Genomic DNA, 21,015 nt, shown 5'->3' with positions numbered 1-21,015 from the left:
TATTACATTCTCAAACGCAAAACTCAGTTAACTTGGACATAATATTTTGAGTAAGATCTAAGCCAGTTTTTTTTAATAATTTTACTGTCAAACACATTTTCAACCGCTTTTTAATCAGACACCGTTACTTGCTCTAGTGGCCTCATCTGTTCTAGAATTATGACATATCAATGGTGCAATTGAAACTATAAATAGAAGAAGGACTAATAAAAACCGATATAAAAATTAGAGAGTCCAAAGTCGTTTGCTAAAACACTTACCAAGATTTTAACTGTTTCGCAGATTTTTATCAGTTTCAGTTTCATGGTTGAAGTTCAAGTTCAGTTCCCTGGTATACTCTTCTTTGCTTCCCTCCTCTCCCTCTCCTTCTACACTCAAGCTTAGACGATTAATGTAATGTTTTGTGTATGGTATCATTAATGTTTGATTTGTGTTGACTGTTTGTAGTGTAGTGTTGCTGTGTGCTCTAAGAATGGCTTCTTTGGTAGCACAACTGGTGTCTCCAGTGGAAACTGGACATAAAGTTTGGCAAGACCAGGCTTTTATTAAGTGGAGAAAGAGAGATCCTCATGTCACTTTGCACTGCCATGAATCTGTTGAAGGTAGAGAGAGAGAGAATGACGACTTTTAGACTCCCTTTATCTTGCAAACTTTGGTAGTACCAGCAGACATTACTCTTCTTGTTGCCTTGAATATGATAAGTGATGAATCAGTTGAATCTTTTTGTGACCTTTTTTATGAGATTGAGTCTATGATTTAATCAAATGGGGTTTAACTTGACCTGGGTTTTGATATTATTTGCTTGGTTTTCAATTTGAATTTCGAAAATTTTGGTTCTTTGCATTAGCAATTGCCTTTATCTTATGTTCTTTTGAAGCCCTAAATGTATTTTGAGTTTCATTTTTTGTAGAATGGCTTGCACCTGAGTTTGCACAAGTGCTTGTATCTGGTTTAATTCTATCAGTTTGATGGAAATCTGGCTTTGTGTTGTTTATAGGATCTCTTAGATACTGGTATCAACGCAACAAAGTGGATCATTTGGTATCTAAATCTGCTGTTTGGAATGATGATGCTGTTCAAGGGGCTCTTGATTCTGCAGCCTTTTGGGTTAAGGATTTGCCTTTTGTTAAATCTTTGTCTGGCTTTTGGAGATTTTTCTTGGCTCCTGGCCCTGACAGTGTTCCTAAGAAATTTTATGACGCTGAATTTGAGGACTCAGAGTGGAACACTTTGCCTGGTAATTGCCTCTTTTTTTTCCAATGAAATCACAAAAAAAAAATGAATTTTCAGGATTTTATTCTCTGGTGGTTTTCACTTTCCATGTAGTCATGATCCCACTGAAGTAGGTTCCTAGTAGATTAATCAAACATGAATAAGAACTGCAACATAAAATAATTTTCTTAATTTATCGCTGATGGATTATCTGAAATGTCTATTACTTGAACATTCTCCTTCCATGTTGATATCTTGTAACTTATTTTTGCTCACTGGAACAGTTCCTTCAAATTGGGAATTGCATGGATACGATCGGCCTATTTATGCCAATGTATTATATCCATTTCCAGTAGATCCTCCTCGTGTTCCTGATGATAATCCTACTGGATGCTACCGAACATACTTTGACCTTCCTCAGGGGTGGCAAGGTAGATCAATTTGTTATGTAATAGCAGCTTTAGCTGATTATTGTTTCTCCGAATGCTTCTTTCTGCTTCCTTTTCAATATATAATTAATATAACATCAGATTCCTGGAATTTCATGTATTTATCTGTCTGCATTCTGTTAATTGGTGTATGGCAGATCGAAGGATTTTCTTGCATTTTGAAGCTGTTGATTCAGCATTCTGTGCTTGGATAAATGGGGTTGCTGTGGGATACAGGTGTCTGATGCACACCTCTTCATTCCTCTCTTTTTTCCCTTTATTTGCAACGTGACCATAACTCTGCTTCCTGTACTTTATCTTCTTAGTGTCACGTGTCAACTGTTTCATTAACTTTTTTATGTTTTACATACGATTTATGTGGGCAATTTATTCAATCAAATCATGTTACATCACTTATGCTATAAATTGTACAGATTAGAAAGGAATGAGGGAAATTGCACAGTTTGATGAAGTTTTACATAAAATCCAATAACAAATGTTTTATTGTTCTATCACCTCAGTCAGGATAGTAGGCTACCTGCCGAGTTTGAAATTACAGATTACTGTTATCCATGTGGTTCTGGCAAGAAGAATCTTTTAGCCGTTCAAGTCTTTAGATGGAGTGATGGGTCTTACCTTGAAGATCAAGACCATTGGTGGATGTCAGGTATTCACAGAGACGTGCTTCTTCTTTCCAAGGCTCAGGTATTCTTTTTCTCTTCAACGTTTTTGAAGTTAGCTGTTGTTTGGTTTTCGAATGAACATAATTAGGGACAGTGTTCGGAAATGGTTGGTAAACTTCAAATAAAGGTTGGATGTGTTCTGCCATGTCATGTGAACATGATTCTGTACTTGTTCTGGTGCCATGTTATGGTTTCTCTTATGGTTCAGTTTTTAGTTCTCGCTAACCATGTTGTTGTATTATTTGGTATGCTACTCTTTGTTTCTAGATTAATAAGGTTAGTGATAATTAAAACATGTTAGTTAACAGACTTCAGTCAACAAACAAGTACTGTATGGTGCAAAGGACTCTCTCTGTTTTCCCATAAACCTATAAGGATGGAAGTTTTAGCCCAAAGGGGACTTGATGTTCATTTTTCTGGCATTTCCTTCTGTTTGGATGGAGCAAAGAACCACATCAGCCTCCACTGTATCTTTTTCCCAAAAGCACTTCCAAGAAAGGGTTAATGATGAGGTTTTAAAAATTGAAGGTGTCTCAAAAATGAAGCCTATGTGCCAGCTTAGACCCTGGAAACACTAAATATCTCTAATAGTTTTTCATTATCTAACCGTACCCACCTGGAAATTTGTAAAGTGTTCATTTATGTGTATGTTTTATCTTGCTGTTGGCGAACAGTACACCTATCCGGACCACCACTATTCTGTTCCTTTTCCTATTAACTTCGTTTTTCATTATTATTCCATTTTGGGTATTTAATCTGAATTTCTATGAGTAATTTCAAATGATAAATGTAGAGAATATTTGATATGCAGGTATTCATTGCAGACTACTTTTTCAAATCAAATCTGGCCGAGAATTTTACTTCTGCAGATATAGAGGTTAGTGGTTATTGATGAAATATTAACTTGCTTCTTTTTTTTTTTTTGCTGTGATGAATGTAGGAAAACATACTTATTTCCATTAATTGGATGATATTGCATTAGTGTCGAGTTATGTTCACGTGATCTGAGTGAATTAGGAGTTAATACTTAAGGGTGCGCCCCTTGTATCATATTACATGTTGATTTACTCTATTTGGCTCTCATCTTTTATGGAACGGTTTGATAATATTCCTTAAGTGATGCTATTTTTGGCTGGCTGGGGAAGAAATGGGGGTTGGGATATCTAATGTTATACTTTTCTGGCGATCTTCTGCAGCTGACCATAATTTCTTATCCATGGCTGTTTTCCTCTGGAACTGTTCATTATCCTTTCTTCTTTCTTTTTGGTAGCTTGTAAGTAAACCCTATTGGTAAATGGGAAGAGAATACCCTAGTATCGTCTCATTTTTGTCACGGTTCAATTGTTTTCTTAGAATTTAATGCGAAGTGATAAATGTAATATCTTTGGCTATTGTTCTTGAACTAAATAGTCCGGGGGAGAAAAATTTGAGTTTGTTTATGTGCTTACCATTCAGGTTGAAGTGAAAATAGAAAGTGCTCTAGAAATTCCTAGAGACAAAATTTTTGACAACTTTACCATAGAAGCTGCATTATATGACACCGGAAGCTGGTACAACAGTGAAGAATCTCCTGATCTGCTTTCATCCAATGTGGCCAATTTAAAGCTCACTCACTCCCCTATGGGAATTCTAGGATTTCTGGGTAATTTCCTTGAAGGGAAACTCGAAAAGCCCAAGCTTTGGTCTGCAGAGCAGGTGAGGAACCTCAATTCACTGGGATTTGCTGGAAACTTGATATGTTACACAATTTAATTTTACCATATTCTTGTTGGCTGTTCGATGAAATGATATTTTATTCTTTAGTTTTCATTCAGGTAGTTGTTTGAAGCATAAGCATATAGATCACCTGAGCGAAGTGTTGTTAAGAAGTTTGAAGGAATGAAAACTGTGCTTTTCCGATTTATTTTCCATATAATTTATGGGCCTTTCACATTTCAATGAGTGTTTTTAGATTTATGAATACTCACATTTTTCAAGAGATTCTGGCATTTCTCCCTCACCTCTCTGTTCTTCATATGACGATCATCACCTGATGTCATGGATTTTGGTGTTTGCTTGTTTCTTCCACAGCCAAACTTGTACATTCTTGTTCTCTCCCTCAAAGATGCAACTGGGCAAGTAGTTGACTGTGAATCATGCCTAGTAGGCATAAGACAAATATCAAAGGCTCCAAAACAGCTACTTGTTAACGGGTGTCCAGTTATAATAAGAGGTGTGAACAGGCACGAACATCATCCACGTGTGGGGAAGACAAATATAGAGTCGTGTATGATTAAGGTCACACTCTGCTCTTTCCTTACTCATTAGTTTCCTCTGCTTTCTTGGTTGGCAGTATTATAATGGAGTTATTGTCTATTCTTCTGCTTACAGGATCTGGTTCTAATGAAGCAAAACAATATGAATGCTGTGAGGAACAGTCATTATCCCCAACATCCTCGTTGGTATGAGTTGTGCGATCTTTTTGGCTTGTATATGATAGATGAAGCCAACATTGAGACACATGGTTTTCATCTTTGCGAACATCTGAAGCATCCTACTCAGGAACAAAGTTGGGCTGCTGCAATGATGGATCGTGTGATAAGCATGGTGGAGAGGGACAAAAATCATGCATGCATAATTTCTTGGTCTTTAGGAAATGAGTCCTCATATGGACCTAATCATTCTGCTGCAGCCGGTATATATACCTTTTTGTATATATCTTTGAGATGGTTTCTATTTGAGACACATACAGAAATCTAAGCAATTACAATATTTATCATACATATATGGTTGTCGGTTCTACTTCTGTTTCCATTTTTCACATATATCATAGATTTTTAGCTGGTGTCAGATCATACTTGTTGTGTTTCGTGTGAGACTTGAGCATGTGTGCTCTATTTCAGATGTCTTGGCACTCAACAATGTGTAGACACACTAATTTTCTTTTTCTTTTTACATTGCATGAATTTAAGCTTCCCATTTATTCACAAGGAAAGACATTGAAACTGTGAAATGGTTTGCTAAAAACCAGTGTGGTGGCCTCCGACAATTGAAAGTTTATATGGATAACAGATCATTTAAGTTAAATCTTTTATTAGGTTGATAGTGTTGTTAGAAGTTGGATAGTGTTGTTAGAAGACTTGAAGTTTTACATAAACAATACCTTAAATTTTTCTGTTCTTTTATTAGGTTGGATTCGTGAAAGGGACCCCTCACGGCTGGTGCACTATGAAGGAGGTGGATCCAGAACGGCATCCACTGACATCATCTGCCCGATGTATATGCGTGTTTGGGACATAGTGAAGATTGCAAAAGACCCAACTGAACCACGCCCTTTGATATTGTGCGAGTATGTTACCTCTGTTCTTCTATACGAGTTACATTGACCCCTTAACTGTTCTTAGATGTCTTAATTACACCGTGCAGTGCATCTGTTAATCATGGGAGTAACTCCATTTTCTCTATTTATATGTCCTTGTGGTATTCAAATCGGCAGGTATTCACATGCAATGGGGAATAGCAGTGGGAATATACGTGAATATTGGGACGCAATTGATAGCACATTTGGTCTCCAAGGCGGCTTTATCTGGGAGTGGGTTGACCAGGTTTAGAATCCTTTATACTCTTAAGAAACATGGAAAAGTATCAAATTGATGAGCGAAATCGGTTTTCTGCCATCCTGGGCTTACCGAAAATCTTTACCTCTTATTTTGAAAACCATCCACAACTTACAATAACAATCTTTTGCTCTTAAGAATGGTCCACCCTACCACACAGCATAATTTTAAAATATAGAATGAAGACTAATATGTCTATTTAAAAATATATCTTATTGAGATTCTATAAAAACTGCAGTAGCACTGATTGGAAATATAAAAAAAATTCTGGTATATTTTTAGTTTTCACGTTTCTTAGGCAGAAAATGTATATAAATGAAAAATCTGAATATAAGCCTCTAGGAATTTTCTTGCAACAGGCTCAGCAGATTGACAAACTTGAGAGTCATATATAATTCATACAATAAACCATGATACTTGCATGCAGAAAAGGAAGAGCTGTGGCATGTTGAAATCTAAAATGTTTAGTTCCCCATGATTAACATAAGAAACTATCTTGGTATTTGCGTGATAAAGACCTTGAACATTTGTCAATTAAATATACCAATTTATTTTTGAGAAAGATATTTCAAATCTCTTCTTATTTATCAAATCAAGTATTTGCTTTTCGACTGTAGGCGTTATTGAAGGAAAGTGGAGATGGTAGAAAACACTGGGCTTATGGAGGTGACTTTGGGGATACACCTAATGATCTGAACTTTTGTCTTAATGGTCTTACATGGCCAGATCGCACTCCTCATCCTGCATTAGAAGGTAAATTTATTCTTCTCATAATGAGTCTGCATCTACTTCCTTTTTTCCAACTTGTAAGATGATATCTAGACCTAAGTTTTGTTTGAATCATGAATCGTGTCAGTTATTGTTTGCAGAAGTTAAGTATGTTTATCAGCCAATCAAAGTTTCACTAGAGGAAAGCACAATAAAGGTACTCACATGTTTCACCGAGCTTCTGCATTTCTCATCCTTCACTGAATCTGAATTTCACTTCTAACTGGAATTTGATTTTGCAGATAACCAACACCCATTTCTTTCAAACTACACAAGGTTTAGAGTTTAGCTGGACTGTCCACGGTGATGGATATGAATTTGGATCTGGAATTCTCTCTCTTCCACTGACAGAACCTCAGAGCAGTTACAAGTTAGAATGGCAGTCAGGTCCATGGTATCCTCTATTGGCTTCATCTTTTGCAGAAGAAATTTTTGTAACAATAACTACTAGACTCCTGCATTCCACACGTTGGGTTGAAGCTGGTCATGTTATTTCATCTACACAAATCCAGTTGCCTACCAGACAAAAGATCATGCCTCATGTAAATACTCTTCTTTTATACTTAATTGTATAATTTCATTTATCTTCAAATATTTTACAGCCATGCTTTCTGGTTTGAAAATGGCATTTCAGATTATCAAAACTACCGATGCTAAAGTCTTTAGTGAAACTCTTGGAGATACAGTTAGAGTTAGCCAGCTGAACGTTTGGGAGATAACATGGAACATTCAGACTGGAAGTATTGAAAGCTGGAAGGTTAGTATTGCATTTATGAATTGTCCTCAATATCATATTTAGTTCATTGAAGCTAGAAACATAAATACATGAATTTTTAGTTTTCTCTCTTCTTTTGATGTTTCCATATACAAGTGGAGCCTAGACATATCCTAACAACTTGTACTACATGATTACTTCAACAAAACCCCTTTCACACATGGAAAACAATGTTGGCTTTCTCATCGTGTGCGCCGAAACAACAGAATTTGAAATCGTAATCAAAGTAATCATAAACTAATTTTGAAATCCATCTTGGTGTTCATGTTGTTAGTTGACCTTACTAGGGCTACAATTTAAGCCAAAAAGATCTCTCTGTTTTTGAAACACAAGGTTGAGGTGTAATTTCTTTTAAATGCATGAAAGAATTATTCTCTGATACATAGCATATGAAAAAATGATGCAGAGTCTTGTTTGGTATTTCATAGGATCTGTAAAGTTCTTATTCTTTGCTGACCATGAGAAGTTTTTGGCTACACCATGTCTTTTTTTTTCTCTCTCCCGGGATTGCCTTATAGACATGAACAAAGCTCGGAACTCTATCTAAAGATTTCCGTTTTGAATTTCAAGTTTTCAGGTTACTTAGGAGACCTCGTATGAATAAAGACTACATTATGGCTACCTAATAACTTATTATTATTATTATTTTTTTTGGAGGCAGAAGTTATATTTCATCATTGACCTTGCGCAGAGACAGGAGTTTTTAGCTTTTAAACAAAACTGAGTTTTAAAGGTGTGGTGATTGTAGGTTGGAGGAGTTCCTGTTATAAAGGAAGGCATAATCCCATGCTTCTGGAGAGCACCTACAGATAATGACAAAGGTGGAGAAAAAGACAGTTATTACTCCCGGTGGAAAGCAGCTGGTATTGATAGCCTTGTATTTCAGACAAAAAGTTGTTCTGTGAAGAGCACAACCGACAATCTTGTGAAAATAGAGGTCATTTATGTTGGTGTCCCAAGTTGTGAGGAACGCTCCTTATCTGAATCTACAAATGCAACAGCTTTAATCACAGTTAATATGATCTACACAATTTATAGTTCTGGGGACTTGATTATTGAATGCAGTGCAATTCCAAGTTCTGAGCTTCCACCTTTGCCTCGAGTGGGAGTTGAATTGCACTTGGAAAAATCAGTGGATCAGATTAAATGGTATGGAAGAGGGCCATTTGAATGTTATCCAGATAGAAAAGCAGCAGCCCATGTTGGGGTCTATGAGCAGAATGTGGGTGACATGCATGTTCCTTACATTGTCCCTGGAGAATGTTCTGGTAGAGCAGATGTTAGATGGGTGACATTTCAGAACAAGGATGGAGTAGGCATATTTGCTTCAACTTATGGCAGCTCCCCACCTATGCAAATGAGTGCTAGTTACTACTTCACAGCAGAACTTGACCGAGCGACACACCACGAAGAACTCGTTCAAGGAAATGATATTGAGGTGAATTATGCTACTGGGATTTCATTCGTTGAATCTATATCTGATTAAGCTACAAAGCATTCATGTTTTGGACTGGTCAGATGCATGTTGCTAATGCCTTCACCATATCAAGAACAGTGATAGTAAAGTTAAATTAGATTTTCTATGATGACTTGCCATTCTTTCTTCCTGTCAAATCACTCACATGTCATATCCGTCTAGAAAATGCAAGTCACTGAAACAGAAGGCAAAGGAGAGAAAATGGTTTGCTTAAATCTTTCTTATAATGTCTATCCGAGGTATTACTGACCATCTAGAGGAACCATAATACTAAATTTTGTGCTGTCAATTGCCTTTTGAATTTGACACTCTATAACTATTCTCTAACCTTGACATGCTTGCATGGCCATGTGCTATTTGTGATACACTATTATTCTACTCAATCTAGGGCGCTTAAAATGGTCATCAGATTTCTAAGCTAACGTTTCCTCTACAAAATTTATGTTCTGGAGAATGAGTTGTGCTCTAGTTGACATTTCTTGTTGGCATATTTTCGCTGCTGCTTGGTTACCTTGCTAGTTTTCTTTCTCATGCTGCTATCATGTCATATGTCTTGGATTAAGTATTCAAGTTAATGTGTTTGGATTGCAGGTGCATCTTGACCACAAACATATGGGATTGGGTGGAGATGATAGCTGGTCACCATGTGTCCATGACAAGTATCTAGTTCCTGCTGTGCCGTGCTCCTTTTCTATCAGGTTGTGTCCAATTACTGCAGCTACATCTGGCCTTGAGATATACAAATCCCAGTTTCAGAACTAATCGAGCGCAACTTGTTTTATCACAAGAGACTTGAATCGAGAATAATAATGTAGATTTCCATCTCTAAGAATAAGATGTCATCCATGAGATCACGATTTGTTAGGTTAGACTTACATCTAATGCAGAGCTGGTTGAGTGGTAAGCTGCACATTAATGTAGTTTCCTCAAGTTATTTTCCCTGTTGTATAGGTCCACCGATCCTTGTTCTAAGCCTTTAGCTTCAATTCCTCCATCCTAGAGTGAGTGGGTTTGATTTCAGATTCAGGACTGAAACAAAGGCAGTTGTCCTTTTTGACAAGGATAGACTCCTGAGACAAGCCATGTTTCCAATTGCATTTGAAGTTTCACCTTGTAATTTGTTGTGTTCCAATACCTCAAAGGAACTTATATTTGGTGATTGACGGTAATTAATGACCGAAGAGATGGAGATGAAAACATAAAAATAAATATGTCGGAAAATTTTAGAGTGAATTTAAGACAAAAGGACATGTCTTCATCTTATTATGAGATATCAACCAAACGCTATATATGATATGAGATCAAGTTCGAACTAAACACCATGTAAAAAGATAAACATGATACCTTCTCCCCCTTCTCCCCGAAGCTGTAACTACTAATTTTTTGTTCTCACTCTCTTTTGAAGATCCTCTTAAAAGGGTTTTTTCGTTGCCTTTTGCATCACTTCTACCTTTTTCTTCTGCACAGCTTCTTTCTTTGTTATTTGAGAGCTTGAATAGGACTGGCAAGCCAGTTTCAACATCAGCTCCCTCCCAAACTGTTCGGCGTTAAATATTCCACAGCATCAGCAGGAGTCCTGTTAATTTCTTCTAACAATGCCTTGATCTTATCAAACAAAGCATGTGATTCAATATGCAAACAATTCTTTGCCAAAATCTCGAATCCCTCGAATTTGCATTGTGACAGTTCAATGTGTTGGTCTATTCTACCTTTTCTAATGAAAGCTGGATCAAGTGTCTTTATGATTTTTTGTGCCTTTCGACTTTCGATCTTTGCCCCGTAAGATCGAGCGAGCAATCAATATCCTCAATGAAAACAATAGCCTTACTTGATATATCAGTCAAAAGCTTTCTTAGCAAAGTGTATTGTCCTTAACCGACGTCATGGCTGCAATCATGCTCGATTGCATAGTCCATAGAGAAGAAGATAATTCTTTACCAGTCTTTGCATAATACTCTTTCCCTTCCCTGGATGCGACCAGCTCACTGATGATCCCCTCCTCCTTTGTATCAATTGCAATGGTATCAAAGTTGTTGGATGATAAAAACTACATGGCTCCACAAGTTGCTCCTGTAGCTCCACCAACTATCACTCGGATTATTGTATAAAGCCCGAGTTTTCAATTTCGAGCTTCGATTTCCTCGCCTCTCTCATCACAAACTTCAAGTATTCCCTTTTTTTTTTTTTTTTGTTCAATAAGAGGTCGCTGTATCTTGGAGGTAGTCCTTCCCTATTATTCACTGAAACTCGAATCTGTTTCACTGAAGGAAGCTACCGAAAGCGAAGTGTTTTTTAATAATAATGTATTGTGCTTTCTTTAAAAAAATGAGCGTAGAACTCCCTTGAAGTTGTAGGGTAATAAGATTTGGACTTGGTTTGAGGGGTGATGGATGAAAAGAAAACAACTTGACCTCGACAACCTCGACATCAAACACATGAACCAAAACCTCGTTCTCATCGATGCCGAAGACGAGATTGTGATTTCTTACCAGGTGCACCATGGAGATGCGCAGCGTGATCAGTGGACTTGGAACCAAGGCACGATTCGATGGCAACGTAAGCTTTATTACGCCTAAAAAAGATTTGGATCTGGGTATTCATTGGCCTTGCATGGTGTTTCTGTATAGATAGGGAAGCAAGGGGTTGACTTTGGAAATTGAGTCTGAAACAGAGAGGAATACGCATGCAAGGAGATTATTAATTACAAACACCTTATATCATCAATCATATGACATTTTGCTTTGCACCATGGTCTTCATCCCACTTAAAAGATGCTACTGAGCAATGCCCTAATTTACCAGGTCCCGTCTCGATAAGAATGTTCTTTGCCTACGATATGAAGCTATACACTTTCAAGGATATGCCTGTACACCAGCAACATATGTGGCCTCAACTGTCACGGATCCTTCGGCCAAGTCATCCAATGTACTGGTGGACAGAATGACAAAATCTGCCAGTTTTCCAGGAGATAAGGATCCCAATTCACTGTCCAGAAAACATGCATAGGCAGCTGAAATAGTGTGCCTGCCATGGTGATCGTGTGAGTTCACAGGTGAAATCATAGTAACAAAGTTAGATAAAAGTTGTCAGGGATGGACAAAAGTTTCTGATAGAGCAACGCAACCCACGCTGATATGACTATAAAATAAACCAGAGTGAAAAACAAACAAAAGCTTAGGACAAATCAGAGCTTTAAGAAGAAAAGGCATGAATTAGGCAAGCACATTTGAAGAAAGACACTGAGCATGCTTGCACAAGAAAGCGAGAACTCCAAATACTAAAAAGATGGCAAAACCAAACATGCGCATCCAAACAATAGTTGGCCACTGAATTGAACTGCTAAATTTAACCACCTTGTTCAAGGCATTCAGCAGTGATGATCTTTTTTTACTAAAACAGTTCTAGATATTAATCTGCTACGAAGGGCCATCAAGGATGCGCCTTTGTTAAATATGCTTACTGACTGGGTCATTAGGATCCACATGCATAAAAATTCCAGTTCCAACACACAATATCTAGCAAATCAAAAAAGAAGAAGTAAACTTCCTCTATATACTTAATAAATCAGAACAGACAAGCATAGCACATCAAGAAGGAGATAAGTATTAGGAGATAATATTTCAGTATTGCTTACGCAATTAATGCATCATTCAGTGAAAGGCATTCAGATGACATCCAAGCATTTTTCCAGCCATGGGGTATTCTTTGTATTGCTGTTTTGATGCTTCCTACAGGATTGATGTTTGCAACCTGAAACAACATTAATATTTGTCAGGAATTTTGCCAAGTACACTGCTCAGAACAGATATTGTGATCTTAAGATAACAGTTTAACTGAAGCAAATACACCATTCAGAACAGATACTATAGTTCTATAATACTTACAGGCCAGTCAGAACCCAAAGCCAACCGAGCATTGCTAGCAAGAAGCGAGTGGAAAAGGTAAGATCCCTGCTGGGCCCTATCCACCCCAAGCTTTTTTGCAGCGGAATCAGCATCATCATGAAGGTGATCTGGCTGTTGATAATTATCATATGATTCATGTCATGAAACTGTAACACTCTCACCAGAAAATTTGAGGATAGAAAGGGGAAGGGGGGGGCGGTCATGGGGAATGAACCTTGGCTATTCTAATATAATGGTATAAAGTATGAATGGACTTTTTTAAACTACCACTTAAGTTTATAAGATTATGAACCCAATACCACTGCTTGAATGAGACAATATTCTAGTAGTTAATTGCAATTGTCACTTCATCTTCTTAAAAAGCTATTGGTGCTTTTCACAGACCATGGAAAGCAAATGGATAGCATATTTTTCCTGCTTTATTTCTACTAATAAATTAAACTACATCACATCCTTGTTATCTTGGAAATGTGGAACTCCCATTACCATCCACCCTTACCCCTTCAGTTAACTAATTCTCAATTTTCAGCCACAAAACAGCCCCTTTACCCTCAAGCAATACCCTTTCACTTCCTAATTCAATCTACAAAACTTAATATAAACAAGTGAAAGCTGAAGGATAAATTGATGGAAAACCTGTACTGAAGCAACAACCCCTTGCTCACCAAATCTGGCAGCCATTCCAGGTGCCAGATGCTGGGCATGCTCGATCTGAAATATTTTTGTCCATCATGAAAAGCAACAATGAGTGAATGTTAATTGGAAATGATATTCTGCTGCCTTAACATTCTAAGGAGAGAACAAGTTAATCCTTAGGTGAACCTTTTTCATTTTGAGCAATGAACTTTACCCTAAATCTTCTATCTCTCATTCCATTTGTTAAAGCAACTGATCTGTACATCTCCAGGACCATCTCATTTGCTCGATCACCTATAGCATGAATTGCCACCTGAAACAAATTTTGAAGTAAACCTTGAAACTTACTGGATAGAAATGAAAGCAGTGAACGTGTATACAGATACAGGCATGTTCAGGTGCTGTGATAGGACAAGGCCACACCTGAAGTCCAAGTTTATCAGATGCTGCTGTCATGTTGAAAAGACTCTCCGGATCAGTCACTTGTAAGCCATAGTTGTGAGGCTCATCAGCGTATGGCTAGAAATTGGAAAAACTTGTTACTGGACAATTGATTGAAATGAAAGAAAAAAAATTTGCTCAAATTCAAATACAGACACCCAAGTTTCACGCGCTCCACTAACTAATTACAAAACACATAGGGTACGAACTTATTTTGGGCTCACCAACTTCAACCAGGCCTTTCACGAGAAGAAATAAAGATCTTAGCCACAGGATCTATATTTTTAGATTGTTTGGAGAAAAAGTCAACCCCCTTAGCGGCATTCATGAATAAAATTCAATCTCTCCATTATAATAAGCAATTGAAATTCGATAATGAGTTGCATTATCAACTTTAAAACCCTTCACCTTTTGAGCATTAACCACTGATACAAACAGGCAAAGGCTTGCTTGAGGCTACATAAAGTACAGAGCAGTTTGGCAAAGGCATTTTCCAAGCTCAAATAACTGCACAGTTCATAGTTTTTCTTTTCTTTTCTTTTTTCCTTTGCTTGCTAAGTTTGTAGATGGCATTTTATATACTGCTTTGGAAAAGGAAAGGTAGCTAGTTTAGAATTCTGTCTATAAGAGTTTTGATAATTGGAAAGAATTCCTTAGCCCTATAAAAGAAAAGTAGAGTCCATAAAATACCGTATCACAGGAAAAATAATAATAACTTAATCTGAGAAACGGGAAAAAAACAGAGGGAGATAATATCAAGTATGAACAAAAAAGATCAGGTCATTCACCTTTCTTCTTTTGGCTGGGAACCAAGACAAACATTAGTGAGAAAAGGACAAACTAGAAGTGGTTTCAGATAATAAATTTCATGGTAATGGCAGCGGGAAAATCTGGTAAACAAGGGTAAAGCATAAGACAACCAAATGCAGCGATCCTTTTGACATACAATGAAATTCAGAGCTTCAAAATTAACAGCACACTGAACTTCTTTGCCATTCACAGATATTTTGTTTTCCTAACATATGCTAACATGTGTGGATCTTATTCAACAACCAATGTTCTTTTTTATTATTATTATTATTATTATGTCACTTGTGTAACAACTAGTGAGTTTCTCCCCATCCTCCTGTTTGTGTGCTATACATCACAGGCTAAGAAAAGGCAACTCATACCAATAAGAAACATGGTTATTAGAAGCCTTACATGCATCATTTCCTAATCCAAAAACTGAGTATTCTCTCAATGTGTTTGCATTAAATCTTAGCACAGTCACCCATTCCCCATTCATGCCTTACCCAGCTAGACCAGACAAAGGAAGAATAGGAAGGAAATGATAAATCCATCTTTCCAATATCACACCGTGTCCTTGTATGCAAATCAAACAGGATAAGATTAAGTTATCTGGAAGAATGTCCAAGTTCATCTCATCTTGCTCTACACACTAAAATAGTTGCAGCAGACATCAATGCCATATATTAGGCCAGGGAATTTAAGACCTCAAACCTGACAAAATCAAAATAAAACATGAGTGGAAACAAAGTATTTTAATCCTCACCTCAAAGAAAAATGCACTATTAGAACCTAAAGATCCATCAGCAAATGCCTTAACACCACCCAAATAAATCCAATCACTAAGTGCTCGTCCTGTCTTCTTGATAAGCTCCTGAGAGTAAACAAGACCTTCATAAATAAGGGCAAAAATAGAGAGAAAACTAGAACACCAGCTGTGGGTAAAAATAGAATCCATACAAGAAGTCGTGACCATGTTTCCATTGGAAAAAATAAGCAAACCCTAATAATCATCTTCCCAGAAGAATCAGCCCATTGATAAACATCTGTTGAAATGACAAAAAGAATCAGGTAAAGGAACAGGAAATTCAAAAGCATTATAATTTTGCTCTAAGAGTTCATACAAAGGAACCAAATGGAAGATTCAGTGTTCTTTGATCCATGTCATTCCTTTTTCTGCAGAGAAATTTTTTTTCTTTTCCGAAACTTGACAACAGAAAAACAAAAAGTTAAGGATTAGTTTTTCTGAAAATTTTCAATAAAAAATCGGTACCGAGTAGAATATACAGAGGAACAAACTCTCATATAAACAAGGAAAAGCTCTTTCAGAACCATTCCAGCCTCATTTTCAGAAACAAGTTTTATGAGAAAGAAATTTGAAAATAAATCAAACATGGCGTTCTTGCAAACGAAACGCCAGACTGAGTCCTACTCTTACATAGATGAAAGAAAGGAACAAGACATGTGCAACCAATTAATGGCCCTTTCCATTATATTGTGCACTATTTTTATATCAGTTTTTATTGGATCTATCATTTTTGTTCCCAATAAGGAAGGTAAAAATCTCCTTAGCAGATCACAATCCAGGTCAGTAAATTGTAGGCACAATAATGGAACCATTTTTTTCTAAAAACAATGTTCCATGTTCAAGGGATGATCCAGAATAAAATGCAATTATATAATTCAATTCCACAGGCATCCAACACTCCAAAAGTTGTAGCTGAACCTGAAAGATCCTCCCAGGAATGTTCGACGCTTGCTCCAGGAAAATATCGCCCAAAATCAACAACAGTTGTCACACCCCTCGTCAAGGCAAGGTTGCTGGCTCTCAGAAAAGCCTCCCTCCTTTCATCCACTGAGACCTCTGGAATCGAGGGGAGGACAAGTTTCATTGCAGCATCAATCAACAATCCTGTAGGTTCTGCATGATGATATTGACAAAAATAATTAGCGAGCAAATTAGAAACTAAATATTTAACATTGCAACAAAATCTACAATAAAGTTCCAATCAGAGATTGCATACATTCCAAATTATTACCTGATATATGACACTCATTTCTTTTGCAGTGCATTTCAGTCAAGATGCACCCTACCCTACACTCCCCTCCCCAAAGGGTAAAGAGAGATACCTTGTGCAGTTGCGACTGCAGAAACCCTGGCCCTCTGTACAATTCACACATGATGTCTATAAACACACATGAATTGCAGAGAGGACTGAGATTTATGTGCAGCTGCACTTAGCACAGAGTAAAGGTAGATAAGAACTAAGTTTGAATCCAAAGGTATCAACAAAAGTTAAATATAACCTCCATAGGTAAATCAGACACAAAGGGGTTGTTCAGAAACAGAGTGATACTCCATTTTTTTTGGAAAACTAGAGTCAAAAAAAGAAAACTAGAACGTACTATTCAAATGCAATATTTCTCTATTCAGAAAAATAGGAAAACTAGTTTTTCAAATTTATACAAAGTTTGTAACACATATTTTAGAGGTTCTCCATAATTTTTATTTACAAGTTTTCCTCCAAATAAAGAAAATACATGAACATTACATTTTTTTTTTCTTTTATATACAAGCATTTTTTAGCAATGAAAAAAATTATTTTTTTTAATATTTTACAATTAGATTATCACAAATACAAAATATTAAGATGGCTATTATAAATTTTGGTTTTGATTTTTATGAAAAATAGTTGTAATCTTGATTTTTTTTTTTTATGCAAAAATTTGTTTTCGTTTTCAATAAATGAACATGTTTTCCAATTTTCTATTGGAAATGGAAAAGGAGAACTGTTTTCTATTACTAAACACACCCGAAACCTCTCGGCAATATCAGCCAATATGGCACAGACAGTGAAGGGCTCGGCATACAGCTATGAAGTAAATCAAAAGTACTTCATGCATTTCTGAAGCGTCATTACATGGTGACAGAACTAACCATACCTCCATGGGTAGATTTTGCAATGGTTCCACCACTGGGATCAATCGATGAATTATTAATACCAGCCAATTTCAGTGCCAATGAATTAGCCAAGCCCATATGACCATCCATCCTTGTTAACCAAACCTGTAGAACCATATCTTAAGTAAAGAACATGAGATTGTGAATGCTAATATTCATAAAAGTAATAAACCTCAATTAAGTTAGGGCTTCTCACAGGATTATCTGCTGTAAAATCATCAAGCCAAGAAGCCATTGGTAATTCTCCTCCCCACAAATCATTGTTCCATCCACCACCCAACACCCAGGAACCTTGTTTTACATCTGAAACAGTTTGTTTGCACACAATCACGTCAAAAAGAATTCTAAGATTCAACAAATTAAAAAGTGAATCATCCCAGTCACATAATCTCTAATCCCTCTTACATGGATTCACCTTCTAGACAGCTATCCTTACGTAGAAAAACTGTAATTCATCATTCTACAGGTAACAAGAAATGTACTTTAAAACATGATTATTGATTTAACATTTCCATTAGACTCACTAATCCTTCTACACGTTAACAAACAAATTGGACAATCCAAAATCAACCATAAATCCAACAAGCTTATTTACAATCCACAGAAATCACAGCATTTTCTTAAGCAATCATGGAAATTACTTCCTGCAGCTTCTTTAACCCTTCTCACAAACTCTTCCTTCTGATTTACACCCCGCAGCTCCACACGCCCCATCTGTTTTTCATTGATAAAATATAGTCAAATAATCTAAACAAACAAGGCTACTAATCACAAAACTCAACGCATAAATTACAAACATTTTATAATCCAGGAGGTTTAGTACAGTACCTGAAGTCCACCGGGAATTAAGTGGACATGAGAATCAATAAATCCAGGAACCAAAACTTTTCCTTCAACATTCAACTCTTTAGTTCCACCCCCTACCAAGTCCTACATTTAGTTAATGTATAATTAATTCTCAATTAATTTTTTAAATTCCATAAAAAAAAATAAGCAAACAATTATTTTTAAAAAATACTTGCACTTCCAGAATTAAATTTTCACACTAATTTGTTCAGTAATTCAAAAAAAAAGGGGGGGGGGGGGGCTAACCTGTAGAGACGAATAATTGCCAACGCGAAGAATCCTGCCGTTTTGAATAGCCATAGAATCGGCGACAGGCATAGAAGCGTCGCTAGTGAAGATAACAGCATTCTTCACTATTAGATCCGCCGCTAATTTCTTCGTTGATAATCTTTTCAATCCCAAACTTAACCAATCTTTTCAATAAAACAGTTTCTCAGAAAACAACTTGTAAAAAAAAACAGAGAGAGAGATAGAGAGAGGAGAGTGTTCACCTTGCGGTGGTATGTTCAGAGAGAGGACGGCAATGGCAAGAACGAGAGTGGCGGAGAGGAACGTGTAGCGGTTCATGCCGCTCCTCGCTAGTGCTTGTTCCTTCTTTTTTCTTATCGCTCAGTTCACACTCATACTCAGCAGAGCTAGAGGATAGACAGAGCGTAAAACAAGTAAGCGTTTTTCACTCATTTTATCTTGAACAAGTAAATTTGTCATGTTAAAATCATAAATTATTTTTATGATAATTTTAAAATAAATTTATATCATTTTAAAATAGTGTAAAAATAACATATCATCTATTTTTATTTATTTTATTTCAAAATAATAACTAAATATTATCTCAATATTGTTATTATTAAACATCACATCAATATCATAATTTGATGTGATGACATTTAATAGCTAATGAATCATCGTTGAAATATAAAAAAAACATGTCATGAGAGTCATTCATTTAACCAGGCGTTGAAAAATCATACATCTTCTTGTTTTTCATCATGATGGTCCAAGGAAGATTGAAAGCAGGATTGACGGAGAGAAAGGAGACCGACTCTCTTGTTTTTCATGGAGTTGTTAGGATGTGCTCTGCTTCTTCTTCCTTTCCTCTCTTTGGCATAGCAGGCGTGCCCGTTAACGTGACTGCGGGTGACATTCACCCGCAGCTACATATAATACCAATTTAGTTAAGAAAAAAAAGGTATTTTATGGTGGTAGACCCACTAAAAACAAAAATGGTGACGCCGGTTTTATAGAAACAGTATTTTGTTGGTTCTAGTGGGAGAAACCACCACAATGAAGTAAGGCTTTACTGTCGCACTGTTCACTAAACAGTGGGAGTGAATTTTAATTCACTTTCATGTAAATAAATTTATTTTTTCAAGAAACCAGTGAGTGAATTAATTTTTCACGTGTAAAGTTTAGTTTTTTTAAAAAAAAAAAACAGTGGCACTGTTGACATAAAAAGTTTAGTTTTTTTTTTTGAAAAAACAGTGCAGTTAATTGATTTCACTCGCACTATTCACGTGAACGTGAACAATAATTTTTTTTGTTTTTTAAAAAAGTTAGTTTAAGGTGAATTAAATTTACTCGTATTGTAATCTCAATTTTATTCCTGATAATATTTTATCTAATTTTATTGCACGCTCAAAAAATCATGGAAACTGTAGTTCTTGTCGAATGAATTTTGTACGTAATGAAATTGTAATTTTTTTTTTAAATTGAGTTTTACTCAAAAAACTAGTATTTAATATTATTTAATAACACTACATAAATTAGAAGGATATCGCATGATGACGTAGCATTTATGAAATTTGATCACAATTCCAATTATGTTTTTGCCGGGTCCGACCCAATTAAAAAAAAATCAGTTTTTATTTTTATTTTAATTGTGTTTTATTCAAAAAATTAGAAGGAGAACGCTTAATGACGTAACAAAAAAATTCAGTTTTTGTTGTTGCACGCTTAAAAAACCATAGAAAATATAGTTTTTGTTTGATAGATTTCGTATGTGATGACATTGCATATAGTTTAATGGAATAATAAAAAATATTTGATATCAATATTATTTATTTCATGATGTAATAACAGTATTTAAATTTACAATATTTAAATTAAAAATCATTAATATTATATATATATATTTTAATTATTTTATAACCTTAATTTAAAAAGTATTTTTTTAACCAAACACGTTAAACTACTTTTTGTTTAATCTCAATTTTAATCTCAATTTTAACCAAACATATATTTTTCTAAACCACTACCACCATCACCACCACCAAAAAAAAAAAAAAAACACCCGACTGGGTATAAAATGTTTGTCGGTGTGTGTGTGTAACATGTTTGCTTTTTAGGTGAAGAAAATTAGAAAAGGCCACATAAAAAATTAAGAAGAAACAAAGCACCCCACCCCACCGAGATTTTTTTAAAATACGATTGATAATTTTTCTAAGATGATGACACAAAACTCAAATGAAGAAACAATATAAAAGATTAAATCGATTTA

The 21,015-nt window shown here is 35.9% G+C and overlaps 2 protein-coding genes across 3 annotated transcripts; one reads left to right on the top strand and one right to left on the bottom strand.

Annotated features, from left to right (window-relative positions):
• The first annotated feature begins 195 nt into the window (after window positions 1-195).
• Window positions 196-10,056, top strand: LOC7460240 (uncharacterized). 2 transcript variants are annotated; one of them, XM_002303893.4, is made up of 18 exons: window positions 196-331; window positions 448-602; window positions 998-1,237; window positions 1,497-1,643; window positions 1,799-1,877; window positions 2,162-2,345; window positions 3,135-3,200; window positions 3,779-4,018; window positions 4,394-4,600; window positions 4,694-4,997; window positions 5,492-5,651; window positions 5,799-5,907; window positions 6,537-6,672; window positions 6,789-6,844; window positions 6,930-7,229; window positions 7,322-7,444; window positions 8,211-8,900; window positions 9,531-10,056. In XM_002303893.4, exons 2-18 carry the CDS (start codon window positions 473-475, stop codon window positions 9,699-9,701), a joined length of 3,342 nt encoding a protein of 1,113 aa, XP_002303929.4. In that variant the 5' UTR covers window positions 196-331; window positions 448-472; the 3' UTR covers window positions 9,702-10,056. The 2 variants fall into 2 exon arrangements, with proteins under 2 accessions (XP_002303929.4, XP_024452572.2); XM_024596804.2 differs by lacking the exon at window positions 196-331 and having other exon boundaries at window positions 340-602.
• A 1,539-nt stretch (window positions 10,057-11,595) lies between these two features.
• On the bottom strand, window positions 11,596-19,194 carry LOC7460241 (protein LONG AFTER FAR-RED 3). Its single transcript, XM_024596805.2, has 15 exons — window positions 19,010-19,194; window positions 18,765-18,931; window positions 18,501-18,602; window positions 18,314-18,386; window positions 17,869-17,975; window positions 17,654-17,777; window positions 16,437-16,631; window positions 15,671-15,756; window positions 15,477-15,584; window positions 13,904-13,999; window positions 13,695-13,793; window positions 13,481-13,555; window positions 12,824-12,955; window positions 12,574-12,689; window positions 11,596-11,963 (listed from the first exon to the last, which is right to left on the bottom strand). Exons 1-15 carry the CDS (start codon window positions 19,083-19,085, stop codon window positions 11,792-11,794), a joined length of 1,728 nt encoding a protein of 575 aa, XP_024452573.2. The 5' UTR covers window positions 19,086-19,194; the 3' UTR covers window positions 11,596-11,791.
• Window positions 19,195-21,015: the final 1,821 nt, after the last annotated feature.

The sequence above is a fragment of the Populus trichocarpa genome, chromosome 3 (assembly GCF_000002775.5).
Source record: "Populus trichocarpa isolate Nisqually-1 chromosome 3, P.trichocarpa_v4.1, whole genome shotgun sequence".
NCBI classification, from domain to species: domain Eukaryota; kingdom Viridiplantae; phylum Streptophyta; class Magnoliopsida; order Malpighiales; family Salicaceae; genus Populus; species Populus trichocarpa.
Note: the sequence above shows the minus strand (reverse complement) of the source record. Positions and strands in the feature narration are given on the sequence as shown.

Bases quoted from the DNA above. Each gene is read 5' to 3' on its own strand.
- LOC7460240 (XM_002303893.4), top strand. From the start codon at position 473: ATGGCTTCTTTGGTAGCACAACTGGTGTCTCCAGTGGAAACTGGACAT. The intron at 5,908-6,536 runs GTTTAGAATCCT...TTTCGACTGTAG, and splicing joins TCTGGGAGTGGGTTGACCAG to GCGTTATTGAAGGAAAGTGG. The intron at 7,230-7,321 runs GTAAATACTCTT...ATGGCATTTCAG, and splicing joins GACAAAAGATCATGCCTCAT to ATTATCAAAACTACCGATGC.
- LOC7460241 (XM_024596805.2), bottom strand. From the start codon at position 19,085: ATGAACCGCTACACGTTCCTCTCCGCCACTCTCGTTCTTGCCATTGCC. The intron at 14,000-15,476 runs GTGAGGATTAAA...TCCAATTTCTAG, and splicing joins ATAGTGCATTTTTCTTTGAG to CCATACGCTGATGAGCCTCA. The intron at 12,690-12,823 runs GTAAGTATTATA...ATGTTGTTTCAG, and splicing joins CTTTGGGTTCTGACTGGCCT to GTTGCAAACATCAATCCTGT.